This window comes from Pseudophryne corroboree, chromosome 4 (genome assembly GCF_028390025.1).
Source record: "Pseudophryne corroboree isolate aPseCor3 chromosome 4, aPseCor3.hap2, whole genome shotgun sequence".
Lineage (NCBI taxonomy): Eukaryota > Metazoa > Chordata > Amphibia > Anura > Myobatrachidae > Pseudophryne > Pseudophryne corroboree.
The window spans coordinates 829,050,135-829,070,017 of NC_086447.1; the positions used below are offsets into that span (position 1 = coordinate 829,050,135).

Genomic DNA, 19,883 nt, shown 5'->3' on the forward strand with positions numbered 1-19,883 from the left:
CCGCGGCTGCGTTTGACGGCATGGCGGTTGAACGCCGGATCCTGAAGGAAAAAAGGCATTCCGGATGAAGTCATCCCTATCCTGATCAAAGCTAGGAAGGATGTAACCGCAAAACATTATCACCGCATTTGGCGAAAATATGTTGTGTGGTGCGAGGCCAGTAAGGCCCGACGGAGGAAATTCAACTGGGTCGATTCCTACATTTCCTGCAAACAGGAGTGTCTATGGGCCTGAAATTGGGGTCCATTAAGGTTTAAATTTCGGCCCTGTCAATTTTCTTCCAAAAAGAACTAGCTTCAGTCCCTGAAGTTCAGACGTTTGTAAAAGGGGTACTGCATATACAGCCTCCTTTTGTGCCTCCAGTGGCACTTTGGGATCTCAATGTAGTTTTTTGGGTTCCAAAAGTCACATTGGTTTGAACCACTTAAATCTGTGGAGTTAAAATATCTCACATGGAAAGTGGCCATGCTGTTGGCCCTGGCCTGGGCCAGGCGCGTGTCAGAATTGGCGGCTTTATCCTGTAAAAGCCCTTATCTGATTTTCCATTCGGACAGGGCGGAATTGAGGACTCGTCCTCAGTTTCTCCCTAAGGTGGTTTCAGCGTTTCACCTGAACCAACCTATTGTGGTGCCTGCGGCTACTAGGGACTTGGAGGACTCCAAGTTGCTAGACGTTGTCAGGGCCCTGAAAATATATGTTTCCAGGACGACTGGAGTCAGAAAATCTGACTCGCTGTTTATCCTGTATGCACCCAACAAGCTGGGTGCTCCTGCTTCTAAGCAGACTATTGCTCGTTGGATTTGTAGTATAATTCAGCTTGCACATTCTGTGGCAGGCCTGCCACAGCCAAAAATCTGTAAATGCCCACTCCACAAGGAAGGTGGGCTCATCTTGGGCGGCTGCCCGAGGGGTCTCGGCTTTACAACTTTGCCGAGCAGCTACTTGGTCAGGAGCAAATACGTTTGTAAAATTCTACAAAATTGATACCCTGGCTGAGGAGGACCTGGAGTTCTCTCAATTGGTGCTGCAGAGTCATCCGCACTCTCCCGCCCATTTGGGAGCTTTGGTATAATCCCCATGGTCCTTACGGAGTCCCCAGCATCCACTTAGGACGTTAGAGAAAATAAGAATTTACTTACCGATAATTCTATTTCTCGTAGTCCGTAGTGGATGCTGGGCGCCCATCCCAAGTGCGGATTGTCTGCAATACTGGTACATAGTTATTGTTACCAAAAAATCGGGTTATTGCTGTAGTGAGCCATCTTTTCTAGAGGCTCCTCTGTTATCATGCTGTTAACTGGGTTCAGATCACAAGTTGTACAGTGTGATTGGTGTGGCTGGTATGAGTCTTACCCGGGATTCAAAATCCTTCCTTATTGTGTACGCTTGTCCGGGCACAGTATCCTAACTGAGGCTTGGAGGAGGGTCATAGGGGGAGGAGCCAGTGCACACCAGATAGTCCTAAAGCTTTCTTTAGATGTGCCCAGTCTCCTGCGGAGCCGCTATTCCCCATGGTCCTTACGGAGTCCCCAGCATCCACTACGGACTACGAGAAATAGAATTATCGGTAAGTAAATTCTTATTTTTTTTATTTGTTTGATTATCGTATCTGACCTATTAAAGAATTTAATACTTATTAAATAACATAGAATTGCCTCAGTTACAAATATTTTAGATTTTGCTAGATGTTTTTTCAGTTTATGTTTGTACCTACACATGTGTACACAATTGCACAATTACCTGGCAGGTATATAAAGCAGGACTTGGAACATTGCACTCATATTTTCTTGAGGAAGCTGGGCTATAACAACCCTGCGAAGCGCGTTGAGCTATAATGACCTCAAGTTCTTCCATTTGTCTCATTACATTGTGGACTCCCATCACCAATTGGACTTACATGGACAGTCTAACTCCTCCAGCGGTAAGCTCCTAAACAAATTGCACATACCCAAGGACACCCCTAGAGCACCTCCATTTATGGGACAAACATTGTGTGCTTAATCACTTTGGGGATTGCTACGCAAAACACTCAAAGTGCTTCTAGAAGAGATCTGGAGAAGGTCTTAAGTCCATATACGGAAAGTTCCTCATTCTGCACATATTTAAAAACACACCTAGAGCACCTCCATTTATGGGACTTTCATCGTGTGCTTAATAAATTGGGGACTGCATTATATTGGGCTACACCAGCCATTTAAAGTGCCCATAAGAGGAATCCGAAGAAGGTCCAAGTCCGCATGGTGAATATTAATGGAGTCAGCGATGTAATATAGTGTCATTTTCATTCCTGCTATATATATTATATATTTTTTCATTATTTTTACTGATTAGAAAACATTTTAAATTATATTGAACTGTCTAGCATCATATAAATACTTTATATATATTTTCTAGTATAATTTTATATAAGCGCTGGATATTTATTTTTATTCCTACCGAATGTAGACCTCATGGTGTCCAGGGATCTTCAAGCAGCGTTCGTGGAAGTACTGGCGGTGCCATGGAACTTTCGGCTGCCCAACTTGTTCCCTTCAGTGTCATTCCTGCCCAGGGTGCTACGGAAGTTCAAACAAGAAGGAGTAATACTACTTCTAGTCGCTCCAGCGTGGCCTTGAAGGCACTGGTTCTCATACCTGCAGGGTCTATCAACAGAGAGACCCCTTCTACTTCCTCAGCACCCGGACCTTCTCGTACAGGACCCTTGTCTTTGACCAGACCTGGACAGACTGGCTTTGATGGCATGGCTCTTGAAGCATCACTCCTGAGGGCTAAAGGATTTCCTGAGGAGGTTATCCAGACGATGTTGAAAGCCCGCAAACCGGGATCTGCCCGGATTTATTACATGGTCTGGAATTCTTACTTCACCTGGTATGCTGATAACAATTATGATGCATATCGATTCAGAACGTCCAGAATCCTGGCTTTTCTGCAACGAGACCTTGACCTAGGTCTTCGTCTGGCAACCCTCAAGGTTCATATATCTACCTGGTCGGTATGGTTTAAGAGGAAAATTGCGTCTATACCTGACGTTCATACTTTCACTCGGTGTCCTTCGGATTCAGCCTCCCTATGTCCCTCCAGTGTCATGGGATCTGGATGTTGTACTGAATTCCCTGCAAGAGTCTCCATTTGAACCTCTTGAGTTAGTGGACCTGAAACGGTTTACGGCCAAGGTATTGTTCTTGCTGGCTATTGCCTCTGCAAGAAGGGTGTCAGATCTAGGAGCTTTGTCCTGTCGTCCACCCTTTCTGATTTTTCACCGTGACTGGGCAGTTCTAAGAACTCGACCGGGTTATTTATCTACGGTGGTGTCATCTTTTCACCTTAACCAAGAGATTGTGTTTCCGGCCTTTATCTCTTTAGATTTGTCCCCCAAAGAGCGCTCTTTGGATGTGGTAAGGGCTCTCCATGTATATGTGGAGAGAACTGCCTCTATCAGGAGGTCAGATACACTTTTTGTCTTGTTTGGTTTCCACAAACGTGGCTGGTCTGTGAATAAGCAAATCTTGGCCAGATGGATTAGAATGGTGATTGCACAAGCTTATGCGCAGGCTGGTCTTCCAGGTACTGCTACTATTAAAGCCCATTCTACTCGGTCTGTTGGACCTTCTTGGGCGGCCTGCCGTGGCGCGTCCACAGAGCAATTGTGCAAGGCGGCTACATGGTCCTCAGTGAACACGTTTATTAGGTTCTATGCCTTTGATACTTCCGCCTCCCAGGATGCGTCCTTTGGACGCTGGGTTTTCTTACCCGCTAAGGTGCATCCCTGCTTTAGGACATCCCCAATGTTTTCCTGTGGAAACCAATATATCCTGCTGCAGAAAAGGAGTGTTATGGTAGACTTACTATGGTTAACACTGTTTCTGCGAGGTACATTGGTTCCACAGGGCGCCCCACCCTGACGCACCTAGCTTCTATGGGTTTGTATGGCATTAGCCGCTGGTACCTTGTCCTGTCGTGAAAATGTAGTTCTATGTGACTAACATCTGCCTTCTCTCTTGCCTGAATTTGACTGGTTAACGAAACTGAGCTTGACTGCCTGGAGGCGGGGTTTATAGAGGAGGCCCCAATGCATCCTGGGACAGCCTAAAGCTTTAGCCTGTTGGAACCTCTGGATCAAGATCCACTGTACACCCTGATGTTTTCCTGTGGAACCAATGTACCTTGCAGAAAGAGTGTTAACCAATGTAAGTCTACCATAACACTCCTTTTTTTCATCGCTACTCAGGTTATATTATGGGATACAACTATTGTTAGCTAAGATGGCGGTGGTAGGCAAAAAATTTTTTTATCACAATGGATATAATCTGATACCCTTACTTTATCCATGTTATCCCAGATTTCCTATCGGATTCAAATGGGTTGGTTAGAAATGTCAACTGACAAGGAGAGTAAAGAAGATAAGTTATTTGCTGTTTGGCTGCCATATAGCCACATCCTTCCCTTTCCTGTAAAGACATCTCACCGAATGGCTGTTAATCTTACTTCATGGCATAACATGGAGATATTCATTTTGGGACAAATCCTCTTTTGAACAATGCTGTTCCCTAGGTGTATTTTCTCTGCTCAGCAATGTTGACCATGTTACCTCCTTGACTCTGACCTGTCAATGTTTAAAGTGTGTGTGTGGTTCTCTCGCTCTCTTCAGCTACAGTATGTACAGGTATAAGAGCTGGTCTGTCACAGTTTTATCTATACCTTTATGTTGGTACTCTTTCCTTACTTATAGTTATTCTTTTGTGTGTGTGTTATGCAGTTCTACAATAAAATAAGTTTGAAAAAAAATAAACCCTTACACCCTTCTATAGAAACAGAGCAGCTTCTGTCATTACAGTATGTGTCTTAAGTTCCTGAGTAAAGGAATTCTATGCCTGCTATACAGTAAGTAACCACAAGGGGCAGATGTATTAACCTGGAGAAGGCACAAGGAAGTGATAAACCAGTGATAAGTGCAAGGTGATAAACGTGCCAGCCAATCAGCTGAAATATGTTAATTAACAGGAGCTGATTGGTGCGTTTATCACCTTGCACTTATCACTGATTTATCACTTCCTTATGCCGTCTTCAGGTTAATACATCTGCCCCCAAGGACCTGATTCTGCATCACATACTGCTCATACATCCCAGGCTGCATACAGCTGTATAGGTGCGTATAGTCACATTAGCATTTCATTAACATATAGGGCCTGTTTCTAATAAAATAAGAAAGAGCAAGTAACTGTGCTCCTGGGCAAAACCATGCTGCACTGCAGGTGGGGCGGATGTAACATGTGCAGATAGATTTAGATCTAGGAGGGGTGTGTCCAAACTCAAATCTAAATTGCAGTGTCATAATAAAGCTGCCCAGCATTTGTGGGCTTCATTCAAAAGCAGCCAATATTTATCCTACATGCAGAAAAAACAATATGTATGTGCTCCCCTTGCATATCATGGTTTTTCCATGTACTCAGTTACTTGCTCTTTCTTACTTTATTCCCAAATCAGAATCAAGCCCATATTTTGTAGCGGGCGTCCAGTGTTGGCTTGCTGCTCAGAAACAGGCCACACATCTTCTTTGATGTTACTAGTGTACCTTTGGTGGAGTTCAAAGGCGTTGCATTATTCATAAACATGTTGCAATCACCGCTCAAGATACTAGAAGGCAGTCCAATGCAGTTTCTTTCTTTCTTCGCCTTTTTATGTGACATGGAAGTTCAGTGACAAGAGCCATTACATTGTTGGTATAAAGTATTACTGGGTTAGTACCACGGACACTGAGTTTTAAATATATACAATATAATCAAAGAACTGCTTATTTATGAGGCAGTTTTCACCAGAAAAGGAAATTTCTTGCATGCAGCTCAATCCAATAAATTGCGAAGGGTGCAATGTGCAGTTGCCGAAACGCAGCAAACAGCACCCGATCTCGCACCCTTCGCAGGCTGTTTTCGCTCGGAGCCCTATGTTGCAGTGAGCACTTTTGTGCCAGTTCGGGCCGCTGTAAAGTGTGGCCACTGCTGCGATGACTCGCACTCGCAAGATCATCGCGGCTAATTGGGTTGAGCCTTCGGACTTATTTAACAAAAGGTTAGCCTAGTTACCGGTGCTTCAGCTAAATTAAAGTTAATTGGCAACAGTACTAACAATATTAGTACTAGGATGATAGTTACTGCCACCTTCTCTCCGGCAATGATAAATAATCTGTTATCTTGTAACAATAAGATTTGCAGTGAGATATAGATGTAGAATATGAAAGGTTCTTTTTGTCTTTGCTGTAGTGACTACAGTACTTTGTATTATTGTATGATTAATGACACTAGTTTCTTCTGTTGCTTCTTTTAGACACACATTTCCAGGCTTCCTCCTGGTGCAGTAGCTGGACAGTCTGTAGCCATTGAAGGTGGTGTGTGCAGACTGGAGAGTTCCCTCAGCTGAACCAGACTCTTCCTGCTTTTCCAGCTTCTTCCACACTGATAACTCACTCATGGAAATGTTTTTCTGTATTCCAACAACTGTCTGAAACTCTCTTATCCTCAGTCTCTTGTCATTGCACAATATACACTGTATAAGCTGAACCTGTAACCTGTAGTCTCCTATCGTGCCACTGTGATGGCGTCTTTATAATAATACACTTACAGTAGACCTAAACCTGTTTGTACTTATTGGACTTAGTGTGAACTGTACATCTCCTTTTCCTTGAATAATTTGTTATTTTAGCTTCCACAGTATAGTGCCTGTTTTACATTTTGGATGCTATATGTTACCTAATTATATTTTCCCTTTAAATTCCAGATTTGTTGAGTAATAATGTGTTTCTGTTAATCTCCTCTCATACCTATGGCTCTTGTGTAGATAATTGTGCAGTTTTTTTTATGGTGAATTTAATTACTTTTACCCCATCTCCATTTAATTTATAATGGGCAGTGCCTGTTCTTTTGCATTGTTTGAATCTTTGAGTACGTTATTTCCCCGCAATTAAGGTGAGTGGCAACCTAACATTTAATTTACTTGGGAGTCATGGAAATCATATTTATTGTTGTATGCACATATATTTGACTAGGAAATATACACAATAGTTTTAAGTAAAAAAAAAAAATCAGAACCTTATATCAAGTCTATTTAAATTTACAGTATATTTTAGATGGGATTACAAACAAATTGGTGATCTTATATGACAAATATTTGCTAGTACTTCTGGGCAATATTTCAACTCTTGAACATTGATGTTCTCTGTAAAGGGTATGGGACTCAGGATCGACAGTGTCTAGGTCGACACCTATTGGGCGACAGTGAGAGGGTCGACAGGAAAAAGGTCGACATGAGTTTTTTATGTTTTTTAGGTGTCGTTTTCTTCGTAAAGTGACGGGGAACCCCAATTAGTGCACCGTGTTCGCTAGCCATGCTTCGGTCAGAGTGCCTTGCTCCACTATTGCTGCGCTCGGCACAGGTTACCATTCCCTATTGTACTCCACGTGGATCATAAAGTATGAAAATGTGTAAAAAAAAAATGTGAAAAACTCATGTTGACCTTTTTCCATGTCGACCTATTTCCTGTGTTGACCTACTCACTGTCGACCTAATGTGTGTCGACCTAGAGTCCGGATACCCTCTGTAAAAGAGGTAACACAAAGTACTATAGTAAAAATGTACAAAGTATGTAAAAGTCTATGTACTTGAACGGAATATAACCTGTTTGTTTAAATCTATTTTATAAGACTGCAAATAAAGTCACCTATTAATATACATTTTATTGTGTTTTCAAGATTTTTCCAAGTGTACTGTAGGTGTCAAATATCAGTTTTTTTGCACAATTATATGACATGTAAATAATAATATCTGTATTAATATAAAATGTTAATGAATTGATGAACAGTTTACACTACATTGTAATATTTATCCTGCTTGACCTGTTTTAGTTTTCATTCGTCTTGCTCCTATCAATTTGTATTTTGTGCATAAAAAAGTAAACCAGGAGAACCACAAATGCAAGAAAAATAAATACTTTATGTATATATAAACATATATACACAGTGCATCCGGATTCACAGCGCTTCACTTTTTCCCTCAAAATTCTACACTCAATACCCCATAATGACAACGTGAAAAAAGTTTTTGCAAATTTATTAAAAATAAAAAACCAAGAAATCACATGTACATAAGTATTCACAGCCTTTGCTCAATACTTTGTTGATGCACTTTTGCAGCAATTACAGCCTCAAGTCTTTTTGAATATGTTGCCACAAGCTTGGCACACCTATCCCCTAACCCTCTTTTCCCTCAGCCTAACCCTAACCTTCCTCCTTGGTGCCTGTCCCTTACAAACCCCCCCACCTCCCCAGGAGTTGGCTAAATCTAAGTCCCCCTTCCCGCTGCCTAAACCTAACCCTTCCTTCCCTGCAGCCTGACCCTAACCACCCCCGGGGGTGCCTAACCCTCCCTCCCCCACGCCTAACCCTAACTCCCCCTCCCCCCGCACCCTAACACCTGGAGCCTTCTAAACCTAACCCACCCCCCTTCCCTCGGCCCTAAACCTAAGCTGCCAGGTATACTTACTGTCAGTATGCCGGCTGTCAGGATTCCAGCGTCGGTCTCCCGGCGTTTTCGGAGTTCCGCCGTTTGAATTCTGACGCCTGTCGGGATTCCAGTGTCTGTATTTCAGCCGGCATTGTGGCTGCATCCCATGATGTCAGCAGTATAAGTTAAAGTGCATATATACTCGAGAGCAACATACAGATGTCTGGCAGCATACATCCAATTTCTCTGACGTCCTAGTGGATGCTGGGTACTCCGTAAGGACCATGGGGAATAGACGGGCTCCGCAGGAGACTGGGCACTCTTTAAAGAAAGATTAGGTACTACATCTGGTGTGCACTGGCTCCTCCCTCTATGCCCCTCCTCCAGACCTCAGTTAGAATCTGTGCCCGGCCAGAGCTGGATGCACTTAGTGGGCTCTCCTGAGTTCACTATAAAGAAAGTATTTGTTAGGTTTTTTATTTTCAGTGAGATCTGCTGGCAACAGACTCACTGCTACGTGGGACTTAGGGGAGAGAAGCAAACCTACCTGCTTGCAGCTAGCTTGTGCTTCTAAGGCTACTGGACACCATTAGCTCCAGAGGGATCGAACACAGGGCCCGACCTCGATCGTCCGTTCCCGGAGCCGCGCCGCCGTCCCCCTTGCAGAGCCAGAAGACGGAAGATACCGGAGAAAATCGGCGGCTGAAGACTCCGGTCTTCAATAAGGTAGCGCACAGCACTGCAGCTGTGCGCCATTGCTCCCACAGCACACCACACGCTCCGGTCACTGGTGGGTGCAGGGCGCTGGGGGGGGGCGCCCTGGGCTGCAATTAGTATACCTTAATGGCAAACTGCACATAATACAGTTCTATACTGTATATGTGCCTAATCCCCCTCCATAATTTTCATTAAAAAAGCGGGAGAAGCCCGCCGCTGAAGGGGCGGGGCTATCTTCCTCAGCACAGCCAGCGCCATTTTCTCTTCACAGCTCCGCTGGAAGGACGCTCCCCAGGCTCTCCCCTGCAGTATACACTACAGAAAGGGTAAAAAAGAGAGCAGCTATTGGGGGAAAATTCACTTTGTGTATAGTGTATATCCCTCTGTTATATAGCGCTCTGGTGTGTGCTGGCATACTCTCTCTCTGTCTCCCCAAAGGGCTTTGTGGGGTCCTGTCCTCAGTCAGAGCATTCCCTGTGTGTGTGTGCGGTGTGTCGGTACGGCTGTGTCGACATGTTTGATGAGGACGCTTACGTGGAGGCGGAGCAGGTGCCGATAAGTGTGATGTCGCCCCCTGCGGGGCCGACACCTGAGTGGATGGATATGTGGAAGGTATTAACCGACAGTGTCAACTCCTTGCATAAAAGGTTCGATGACGTAGCTTTGGGACAGCCGGCATCTCAGCCCGCGCCTGCCCAGGCATCTCAGAGGCCATCAGGGGCTCAAAAACGCCCGCTACCTCAGATGGCAGACACAGATGTCGACACGGAGTCTGACTCCAGTGTCGACGAGGATGAGACAAATGTACAGTCCACTAGGGCCATCCGATGCATGATTACGGCAATGAAAAATGTGTTGCACATTTCTGACATTAACCCGGTTACCACAAAATATGGTATTATGTTTGGGGAGAAAAAGCAGCCAGTGACTTTTCCCCCATCTGATGAGTCAAATGAATTGTGTGAAGAAGCGTGGGGTTCCCCAGATAAGAAACTAGTAATTTCTAAGCGGTTACTAATGGCGTACCCTTTCCCGCCAACGGATAGGTTACGCTGGGAGACATCCCCTAAGGTGGACAAGGCGCTCACACGCTTATCAAAAAAGGTGGCACTGCCTTCTCAGGATACGGCCGCCTTAAAGGAGCCTGCAGATAGAAAGCAGGAGGCTATCCTGAAGTCTGTGTATACACACTCAGGTACTATACTGAGACCTGCTATTGCGTCAGCATGGATGTGTAGTGCTGCAGCAGCGTGGTCTGATTCCCTGTCTGATAACATTGATTCCCTTGACAGGGACACTATTTTGCTAACCATAGAGCATATTAAAGACGTAGTCTTATATATGAGGGATGCACAGAGGGACATTTGCCGGCTGGCATCTAGAATTAATGCAATGTCCATTTCTGCCAGGAGAGTATCATGGACTCGGCAGTGGACAGGTGATGCTGATTCTAAAAGGCACATGGAAGTTTTGCCTTATAAGGGTGAGGAATTGTTTGGGGACGGTCTCTCGGACCTCGTATCCACAGCAACAGCTGCGAAGTCGACTTTTTTACCTCAGGTTCCCTCACAGCCTAAGAAAGCACCGTATTATCAAGTACAGTCCTTTCGGCCTCAGAAAGGAAAGCGGGTTAGAGGCGCGTCCTTTCTGCCCAGAGGCAGGGGTAGAGGGAAAAAGCTGCACCAGACAGCCAGTTCCCAAGAACAAAAATCCTCCCCTGCTTCCACTAAGTCCACCGCATGACGCTGGGGCTCCACATGTGGAGCCAGGTGCGGTGGGGGCCCGTCTCCGGAACTTCAGCGACCAGTGGGTTCGCTCACAGGTGGATCTCTGGGTTCTACAAGTGGTATCTCAGGGATACAAGCTGGAGTTCGAGACGTCTCCCCCTCGCCGTTACCTCAAATCAGCCTTGCCAGCTACTCCCCAGGACAGGGAGGTAGTACTGGCGGCAATTCACAAGCTGTACCTCCAGCAGGTGATAATCAAAGTTCCCCTCCTTCAACAGGGACGGGGTTACTATTCCACAATGTTTGTGGTACCGAAACCAGACGGTTCGGTGAGACCCATTCTAAATTTGAAATCCTTGAACACTTATATAAGAAAGTTCAAGTTCAAAATGGAATCGCTGAGGGCGGTTATTGCAAGCCTGGAAGAGGGGGATTATATGGTATCACTGGACATCAAGGATGCTTACCTACATGTCCCCATTTACGCACCTCACCAGGAGTACCTCAGGTTTGTGGTACAGGACTGCTATTACCAATTCCAGACATTGCCGTTTGGTCTGTCCACGGCACCGAGGGTATTTACCAAGGTAATGGCCGAAATGATGATACTCCTTCGAAAGAAGGGAGTTATAATTATCCCGTACTTGGACAATCTCCTTATAAAGGCAAGGTCCAAGGAGCAGTTGTTGGTCGGAGTAGCACTATCTCAGGAAGTGCTACAACAGCACGGCTGGATTCTGAATATCCCAAAGTCGCAGCTGGTTCCTACCACGCGTCTGCTGTTCTTGGGCATGATTCTGGACACAGAACAGAAGAAGGTGTTTCTCCCGGAGGAGAAGGCCAAGGAGTTGTCATCTCTGGTCAGAGACCTCCTGAAACCAAACCAGGTGTCGGTGCATCACTGCACGCGAGTCCTGGGAAAGATGGTAGCTTCTTACGAAGCGATTCCCTTCGGCAGGTTCCATGCAAGGATCTTTCAGTGGGATCTGTTAGACAAGTGGTCCGGATCACATCTTCAGATGCATCGGCTGATCACCCTGTCCCCGAGGGCCAGGGTGTCTCTGCTGTGGTGGCTGCAGAGTGCTCATCTTCTCGAGGGCCGCAGATTCGGCATACAGGACTGGGTCCTGGTGACCACGGATGCAAGCCTCCGAGGTTGGGGGGCAGTCACTCAGGGAAGAAACTTCCAAGGACAATGGTCGAGTCAGGAGGCTTCCCTACACATAAATATTCTGGAACTAAGGGCCATTTACAATGCCCTAAGTCAAGCAAAACCCCTGCTTCAAAACCAGCCGGTGCTGATTCAGTCAGACAACATCACGGCGGTCGCCCATGTAAACCGACAGGGCGGCACAAGAAGCAGGATGGCGATGGCAGAAGCCACATGGATTCTCCGATGGGCGGAAAATCACGTGATAGCACTGTCAGCAGTGTTCATTCCGGGAGTGGACAACTGGGAAGCAGACTTCCTCAGCAGGCACGACCTCCACCCGGGAGAGTGGGGGCTTCATCCAGAAGTCTTCCAGCTGATTGTAAATCGTTGGGAAAGGCCACAGGTGGACATGATGGCGTCCCGCCTCAACAAAAAGCTAAAAAGATATTGCGCCAGGTCAAGGGACCCTCAGGCGATAGCTGTGGACGCTCTAGTGACACCGTGGGTGTACCGGTCAGTTTATGTGTTCCCTCCTCTTCCTCTCATACCAAAGGTACTGAGGATAATAAGAAAGAGAGGAGTAAGAACTATACTCATCGTTCCGGATTGGCCAAGAAGGACTTGGTACCCGGAACTACAAGAAATGATCTCAGAGGACCCTTGGCCTCTGCCGCTCCGACAGGACCTGCTCCAGCAGGGGCCCTGTCTGTTTCAAGACTTACCGCGGCTGCGTTTGACGGCATGGCGGTTGAACGCCAGATCCTGATGGAGAAGGGCATTCCGGTTGAAGTCATTCCTACGCTGATAAAAGCTAGGAAGGATGTGACAGCAAAACATTATCACCGCATATGGCGAAAATATGTTGCTTGGTGTGAGGCTATGAAGGCCCCAACAGAAGAATTTCAGCTGGGTCGATTTCTGCACTTCCTACAGTCAGGAGTGACTATGGGCCTAAAATTGGGATCCATTAAAGTCCAGATTTTGGCCCTGTCTATTTTCTTTTAAAAAGAACTGGCTTCACTGCCTGAAGTTCAGACGTTTGTTAAGGGAGTGCTGCATATTCAGCCCCCTTTTGTGCCTCCAGTGGCACCTTGGGATCTCAACGTTGTGTTGGATTTCCTAAAATCACATTGGTTTGAGCCACTTCAGACCGTGGAGTTGAAATATCTCACGTGGAAAGTGGTCATGCTTTTGGCCTTGGCTTCGGCTAGGCGTGTGTCAGAATTGGCGGCTTTGTCATGTAAAAGCCCCTATCTGATCTTCCATATGGACAGGGCAGAATTGAGGACTCGTCCCCAATTTCTCCCTAAGGTGGTATCAGCGTTTCATTTGAACCAACCTATTGTGGTGCCTGCGGCTACTCGGGACTTGGAGGCTTCCAAGTTGCTGGATGTAGTCCGGGCCCTGAAAATCTATGTTTCCAGGACGGCTAGAGTCCGAAAAACTGACTCGCTGTTTATCCTGCATGCACCCAACAAGCTGGGTGCTCCTGCTTCTAAGCAGACTATTGCTCGCTGGATGTGTAGCACGTTTCAACTTGCACATTCTGCGGCTGGACTGCCGCATCCAAAATCAGTCAAAGCCCATTCCACGAGGAAGGTGGGCTCTTCTTGGGCGGCTGCCCGAGGGGTCTCGGCTTTACAACTTTGCCGAGCTGCTACCTGGTCGGGATCAAACACGTTTGCAAAATTCTACAAGTTTGATACCCTGGCTGAGGAGGACCTTGAGTTTGCTCATTCGGTGCTGCAGAGTCATCCGCACTCTCCCGCCCGTTTGGGAGCTTTGGTATAATCCCCATGGTCCTTACGGAGTACCCAGCATCCACTAGGACGTCAGAGAAAATAAGATTTTACTCACCGGTAAATCTATTTCTCGTAGTCCGTAGTGGATGCTGGGAGCCCGTCCCAAGTGCGGACTTCTGCAATACTTGTATATAGTTATTGCTTAACTATAGGGTTTTTTGTTCTGAGCCATCTGTTTAATGAGGCTCAGTTATTGTTCAACTGGGTATAGTTATCACGAGTTGTTCGGTGTGATTGGTGTGGCTGGTATGAGTCTTACCCTGGATTCCAAATCCTATCCTAGTAATGTCAGCTCTTCCGGGCACAGTTTCCCTAACTGAGGTCTGGAGGAATGGCATAGAGGGAGGAGCCAGTGCACACCAGATGTAGTACCTAATCTTTCTTCAAAGAGTGCCCAGTCTCCTGCGGAGCCCGTCTATTCCCCATGGTCCTTACGGAGTACCCAGCATCTACTACGGACTACGAGAAATAGATTTACCGGTGAGTAAAATCTTATTTAAATCCATATACTAAATACTTAGCAAAATGTCAGGATGGTCAAACAAAGTCTGCCCCTCATCCACATGTTACAATCTGCCTGACAGATGTTTCAGTGCTTTCCCTGCACCTTCCTCATGGACTTGTAACATGGTAAATCTAAGCATCATATATACCTGTTAAAATCAAAAGGTAATCTGCTCACCTGTAAAGCCACGCCATCCGCACCAGGACCCGGAACTTCGGAGGCTGAAAGTAGCGCAACAGCGTCATGGCAAACAACTAAATCATAGAAATGCAGTGTCTGCATATTTAGCAAAGTGGAGATAACATAAAGCTGGGTACACACCTGGCTGACCTATCGAACGTTTAAGTGCATACATTTTTATCAGTCTTGCTGCATTTCCCCAATGTTTGAATCCTGCGCAGAATGAGTCCTGCGATTGCGGCACAGATATAGAAACACCTCTGCCTGATTGACAGGCAGAGGCCCGTTGTGGGGAGGAATGGGGGCGGAGGAGGCCGACGTTGGGGATAACAGGAGTGTGTCACCCCCGTTTTCTGGGCGAGGCCAATGACTGCATCGCAAGATGCAGTTACTTTGGCCTCTGAAGCCACATTGCGATGGCAAGGCTAAGAAAGCTTAAGCTGCGCTGAGCAACTGTGCATTTGCAATCCTTAGTGAATTAGGTCCTATATCGGGCGTCGGCTGTGCTGCACAGCCGACACGATAGGTATGTGAGCAACATCGTTCATGACATGGCAGAGATACACACCAGCCAACGGACTTGCGATATATATATATTGTCTGTTTACTCGAATGGCTAAATTATTTGCCAATACTTCGGGAAAACTGCAAAGTACTCCGGTGTTGGCATAGCAACCATGTAGAAAACAAAAAGAGCATTAAAAAAGCGGACATGACATATTAGGTAGTCAAGCATCCAAACTAAAACAAATATACGTTCTATGGTCACAAGATCCAAAATGAGTTCACAAATGTCAGAAAGTGCCAAAGCAGGTAAAGATATACACAGGACCAAGAAACATGTCTAGATGGTGTTAGGTAAGAAGTGAACATATAAATACAAGCAAATAAACAAGGACTTAAGGATATAACACAGAAAAAGACAGTTCACCTGAACAACCAAAAAAAGTTTTAAAAGTTACAAAATAAAAAAGCCAATTTACAAGCCACCAAGAATGCGGGTTAGCAGTGTTTTTTTTGTTTTTTGTGCAAGTAGTCCTACTTGCCGACTAGTTCATTTCATAGTGTACGCTCACCTCCCTGCCTTCGGAAGCAGTCTGTATTAACATTTGTGGAATTGGCGGACACTCTGGAAAATGTTCCGGATGAAAACAGTACAAATCTCACATCAAAGTCTTTCCTATCACCACTTTGCCCTCCGCCATCAATTATCTAAACATTTCCATTTGTCCTCCTAAAGTGTCTCTTAATTTATACTTAAATGTTTTAAATTACACTGAGGGTGAGGTGATACTAGGCTGCTTTTCATATGTCATCTGTGTGTTTAAAGGATTCCATTACATTGGTCAAACCGTGATTATAAATGTATTTTCCCAACGCTAAAGTGCAAATGCTTCTCATTTAAGGAGGAGGTTGGGTTAATAGCACTCTGGGGTATAATTTGTGTGTGGAACCTTCTACGCCACCATACAGTCACAGCAACCAAGACGTGTGCTCCGTTCTTAGTCATGATCCAAAAGGGCAGAGTTCTGTTTGCATTTCTAACTATATACAATATATATACATATATCGCAGAAAAAAGGGAAAATACTGTGCCACAGGTGGAAATAAAATCCTTTTTAACCCAACAAGTATATCTAGGCTATATTAACACTCCCTATATGTAGGGCGTCAGCTGGTCCCCCCAATGAAACCGGGATGGTAAACTCCTGAAATAATTAAGTTTATGAAAGAAAGGGATGGGGGGTAGCGACCAATGGTGTCTATAAATAATTACAAGATATTTTTAAAATTTATAAACATTTATTTAAAATTTTAACAAAACTTTTTCTAAAAATGGGATAAAAAGCAATTACACATTCATATAAAAATAATAAAGTGCAAAAGTATTAAAGTGCTTATCTGAGTCAGAGGTCAATTTGATCCCCAACGCGTTTCGTCACACAGACCACCACTTGATAAAGTCTGTGTGACGAAACGCGTTGAGGATCAAATTGACTTCTGACTCAGATAAGCACTTTTATACTTTTGCACTTTATTATTTTTATATGAATGTGTAATTGCTTTTTATCCCATTTTTAGAAAAAGTTTTGTTAAAATTTTAAATAAATGTTTATAATTTTTTTTAAATATCTTGTAATTATTTATAGACACCATTGGTCGCTACCCCCCATCCCTTTCTTTCATATATACATATATGTGCTATTTTAGCCTCATTATGTTTACGAAGCCATCGGCAGGTTGTAATGGTGCCCAAGCTTTTAGAGGTGCGGGATGCTGGCGATCTTGAACATTTTTTGTTTAAAGGAGCATTTTTTGCCCCTTTAAAAAGATATCCGAGATCGGCTGGCATCTCCCGCGATCTCGGACGCCATTGCATCGCGTCCTATGTAAGGTTTATACTGTAACGGTGGGTACACACTAGAAAATTATTGGTCCGAAACAACAAATAATCATTAAGTGTGTATGCCCAATATGTGCGCTCCTGCCGTCGCAGATGACATCTTGTGGTCGGCCCTGCTGAAGGGTCAACCAGACGATATCGCTTAGGCCGGTACACATTACAGCAACGCCTAGTCTTCGTGATGGTCTGGCCAAATTCGATTTGGCCTGGACCAGCAGAGATTGGCCATACACATATGAAGAACGGAACATGGGCCCTCATTCCGAGTTGTTCGTTTGCTAGCTGCTTTTAGCAGCATTGCACACGCTAAGCCGCCGCCCTCTGGGAGTGTATCTTAGCATAGCAGAATTGCGAACGAAAGATTAGCAGAATTGCGAATAGAAATTTCTTAGCAGTTTCTGAGTAGCTCGAGACTTACTCAGCCATTGCGATTAGTTCAGTCAGTTTCGTTCCTGGTTTGACTTCACTCCCCCGTTTCTTCAGACACTCCCGCGTTTTTCCCAGAAACGCCAGCGTTTTTTCGCACACGCCCAGAAAACGGACAGTTTCCGCCCAGAAACACCCACTTCCTGTCAATCACAGTACGATCATCAGAACGATGAAAAAGCTTCATTATGCCGTGAGTAAAATACCTAACTTTTGTGTAAAATAACTAACCGCATGCGCTCTGCGAACCTTGCGCATGCGCAGTAAGCGACTAATCGCAATATAGCGAAAATCGGCAACGAGCGAACAACTCGGAATGAGGGCCATGGTTCTGGCCTTCATTTACACTGCATTGGGTCATTAGCACTATCTTCCATCTTCCCTGCAGTAAGGCCGACTGGACGACGTCACTAGCCACAGCAGGAGTGCACAAATTGGGCGTACACAATACACAATGTAGACTATTTATCGTTACTAAACGGCAAATCATTCTGACATCGCTGTAGTGTGTACCTGGCTCAATGCAGCTTGCCGTATTAGATTGTGCTATAGTCCTCTGCATTGTGCACATGTGTATGCACTTGTCTATGTAGGGTCCCATCGTCCATTGCATCAGCCGCCTACACATCGTTCTGATGTGTAGCCGGCATAAGATACAATTTGTCCCATGTGGGTTAGGGCATTCTGTACTTCTAGGCATCATAGTAGTCTCATGGACTGTGGTTATAGTTATGCCCTTAACTGCGTCTGCAACCAGCCGGAGAATTCAAGTCCATTTTCAGGGAGGAAAAGGTTGAGCTCCTACTTATACGGCAGATAATGCCCATGCATCTTATTTATTTATTAACAGTTTCTTATATAGCGCAGCAAATTCCGTTACAATTGGGAATAACAATGATATAACAAAACTGGGTAATAACAAACAGTCATAGAGGTAGGAAGGCCCTGCTCACAATCTTACAATCTATAAGGAAATAGCACCTTTCCTTGTGTATCCATGCCTATCTATTGAAGAGTCGTCCTGGTGGGCTGTATGATATGGTCACACAGCAATGATGAACCAGGATCAAGAGGAAGGGAAAGTGAAGAATGAGAAGAAATGTGTGAATGTGTGTGGACTGTGCAGAGTGGATGCCATTTGATCTTACTACACCTTCTCCATCCCACCAGCTAATTTATAGCTAACTTACTAAATTAAATCTTGTTTTTTTCCATAAATGTTTTTATTGAAGTCACAAAAAGTTGACATTACTTTATAAATTATAACCGCCACACATGAATATTATAATGACAATGTAAATATTACAGAAAAGTAAACAAAGTAACATAATAGTCCTACTGTACTTCACCTAAGGAACAGGCATTTGCTTCCAGCAACGGAGGTTCCTGAGGTTCTTCACAGTGTCCTGAAATTTTTACCTTAAAATAAAGGTTTTTCCCTACTCAGCGGCTGCACACTAAACTCTGCGTTAACTCCCATTGAGATCTGTGTTGACCTAACACGGTTTTCTTATTGAATAGCAAAAAGTCATAGTCCCGGATTTGTTTACCTGCACTAACGGAACCCAGGGCTAATTTCATTTGGGCCTAAGTATGTGGTCTCTACCAGAGTTTTCAAGACAAAATATAATGATATTATTTTATATATGAGTGGTCTATCCCTGTTACCAACGTAAACCTGACAGGAGCCCTTCTCGGAAAGATTTAGTTTGTTATGGAACATGTCCTCGAATCTCCTTTCATGCATTACAGTATTTCAATGCAAAGCATACTGTAAATGTAAATATCTTATTTTAGAAATGACCACGTGTCATGGAGCCTGTAAGCGTAATGGAATTGTCATATAACAAGGGGATGAGGGGCTGGTAACCCATACTGACTTCTGAGTCTAGAATACAACCTGTCTCTATTTACGCAGCTACTGTAGCTTTACAGCAATACTGTCACACTATATTAATGGGGGGGCTTTATTATTATTTAACAAATATGTAAATTGTTCAGATGACAGTCTGGATTTCTTCGTCACAATGGGTGCTGTCAGTTCCCTTAATTCTGCACGGACTCCGAGTTGCCTTTGACAATACAATGCTCTGTCTGCATCAAACTTCAAAGGGAACTCTCACAATTTTTCATGCTGTGTAGAAAGCGACGACCATAAGAGTATCTCTTTGAAGTTTATAACAGGTGCTTCACCACTGCATTTTCTGCAGCCCAGACCCTGCATTATCACCACTGCAGCTGAAGGCAATATCCATTCTAAGGAAGAAGAACGCTAATACAAGATTATTGCAGCAAATGGTGATTACTTAAAATAATATATTGTTCATTTTAAAAAAATGGATGTGTTGTATTTTGTTTAGAAAATGACACAATTGAAAAAAATTAGTGACACATTCTAATATATATATATATATATATATATAAAAGAGTTAACTATTACTTCTAAGTAATCAATATTTATTGCAATATTCCAGTA

At 44.4% G+C, this 19,883-nt stretch overlaps 1 protein-coding gene across 2 annotated transcripts in view; it reads left to right on the plus strand.

The window, feature by feature from the left end:
* Positions 1 to 19,883, plus strand: part of TASP1 (taspase 1) — a 547,122-nt gene that overhangs the window by 423,702 nt on the left and 103,537 nt on the right. The window contains exon 15 of one of the 2 annotated variants that reach the window (XM_063918539.1): positions 6,322 to 7,724. The exons of the other annotated variant lie outside the window; for it this stretch is intronic. Within the exon in view, the coding sequence (XP_063774609.1) occupies positions 6,322 to 6,414 (93 nt within the window). The 3' untranslated portion in view covers positions 6,415 to 7,724. Of the gene's footprint in view, positions 1 to 6,321; positions 7,725 to 19,883 lie in introns of those variants that run through there. 2 annotated transcript variants of the gene reach the window in all.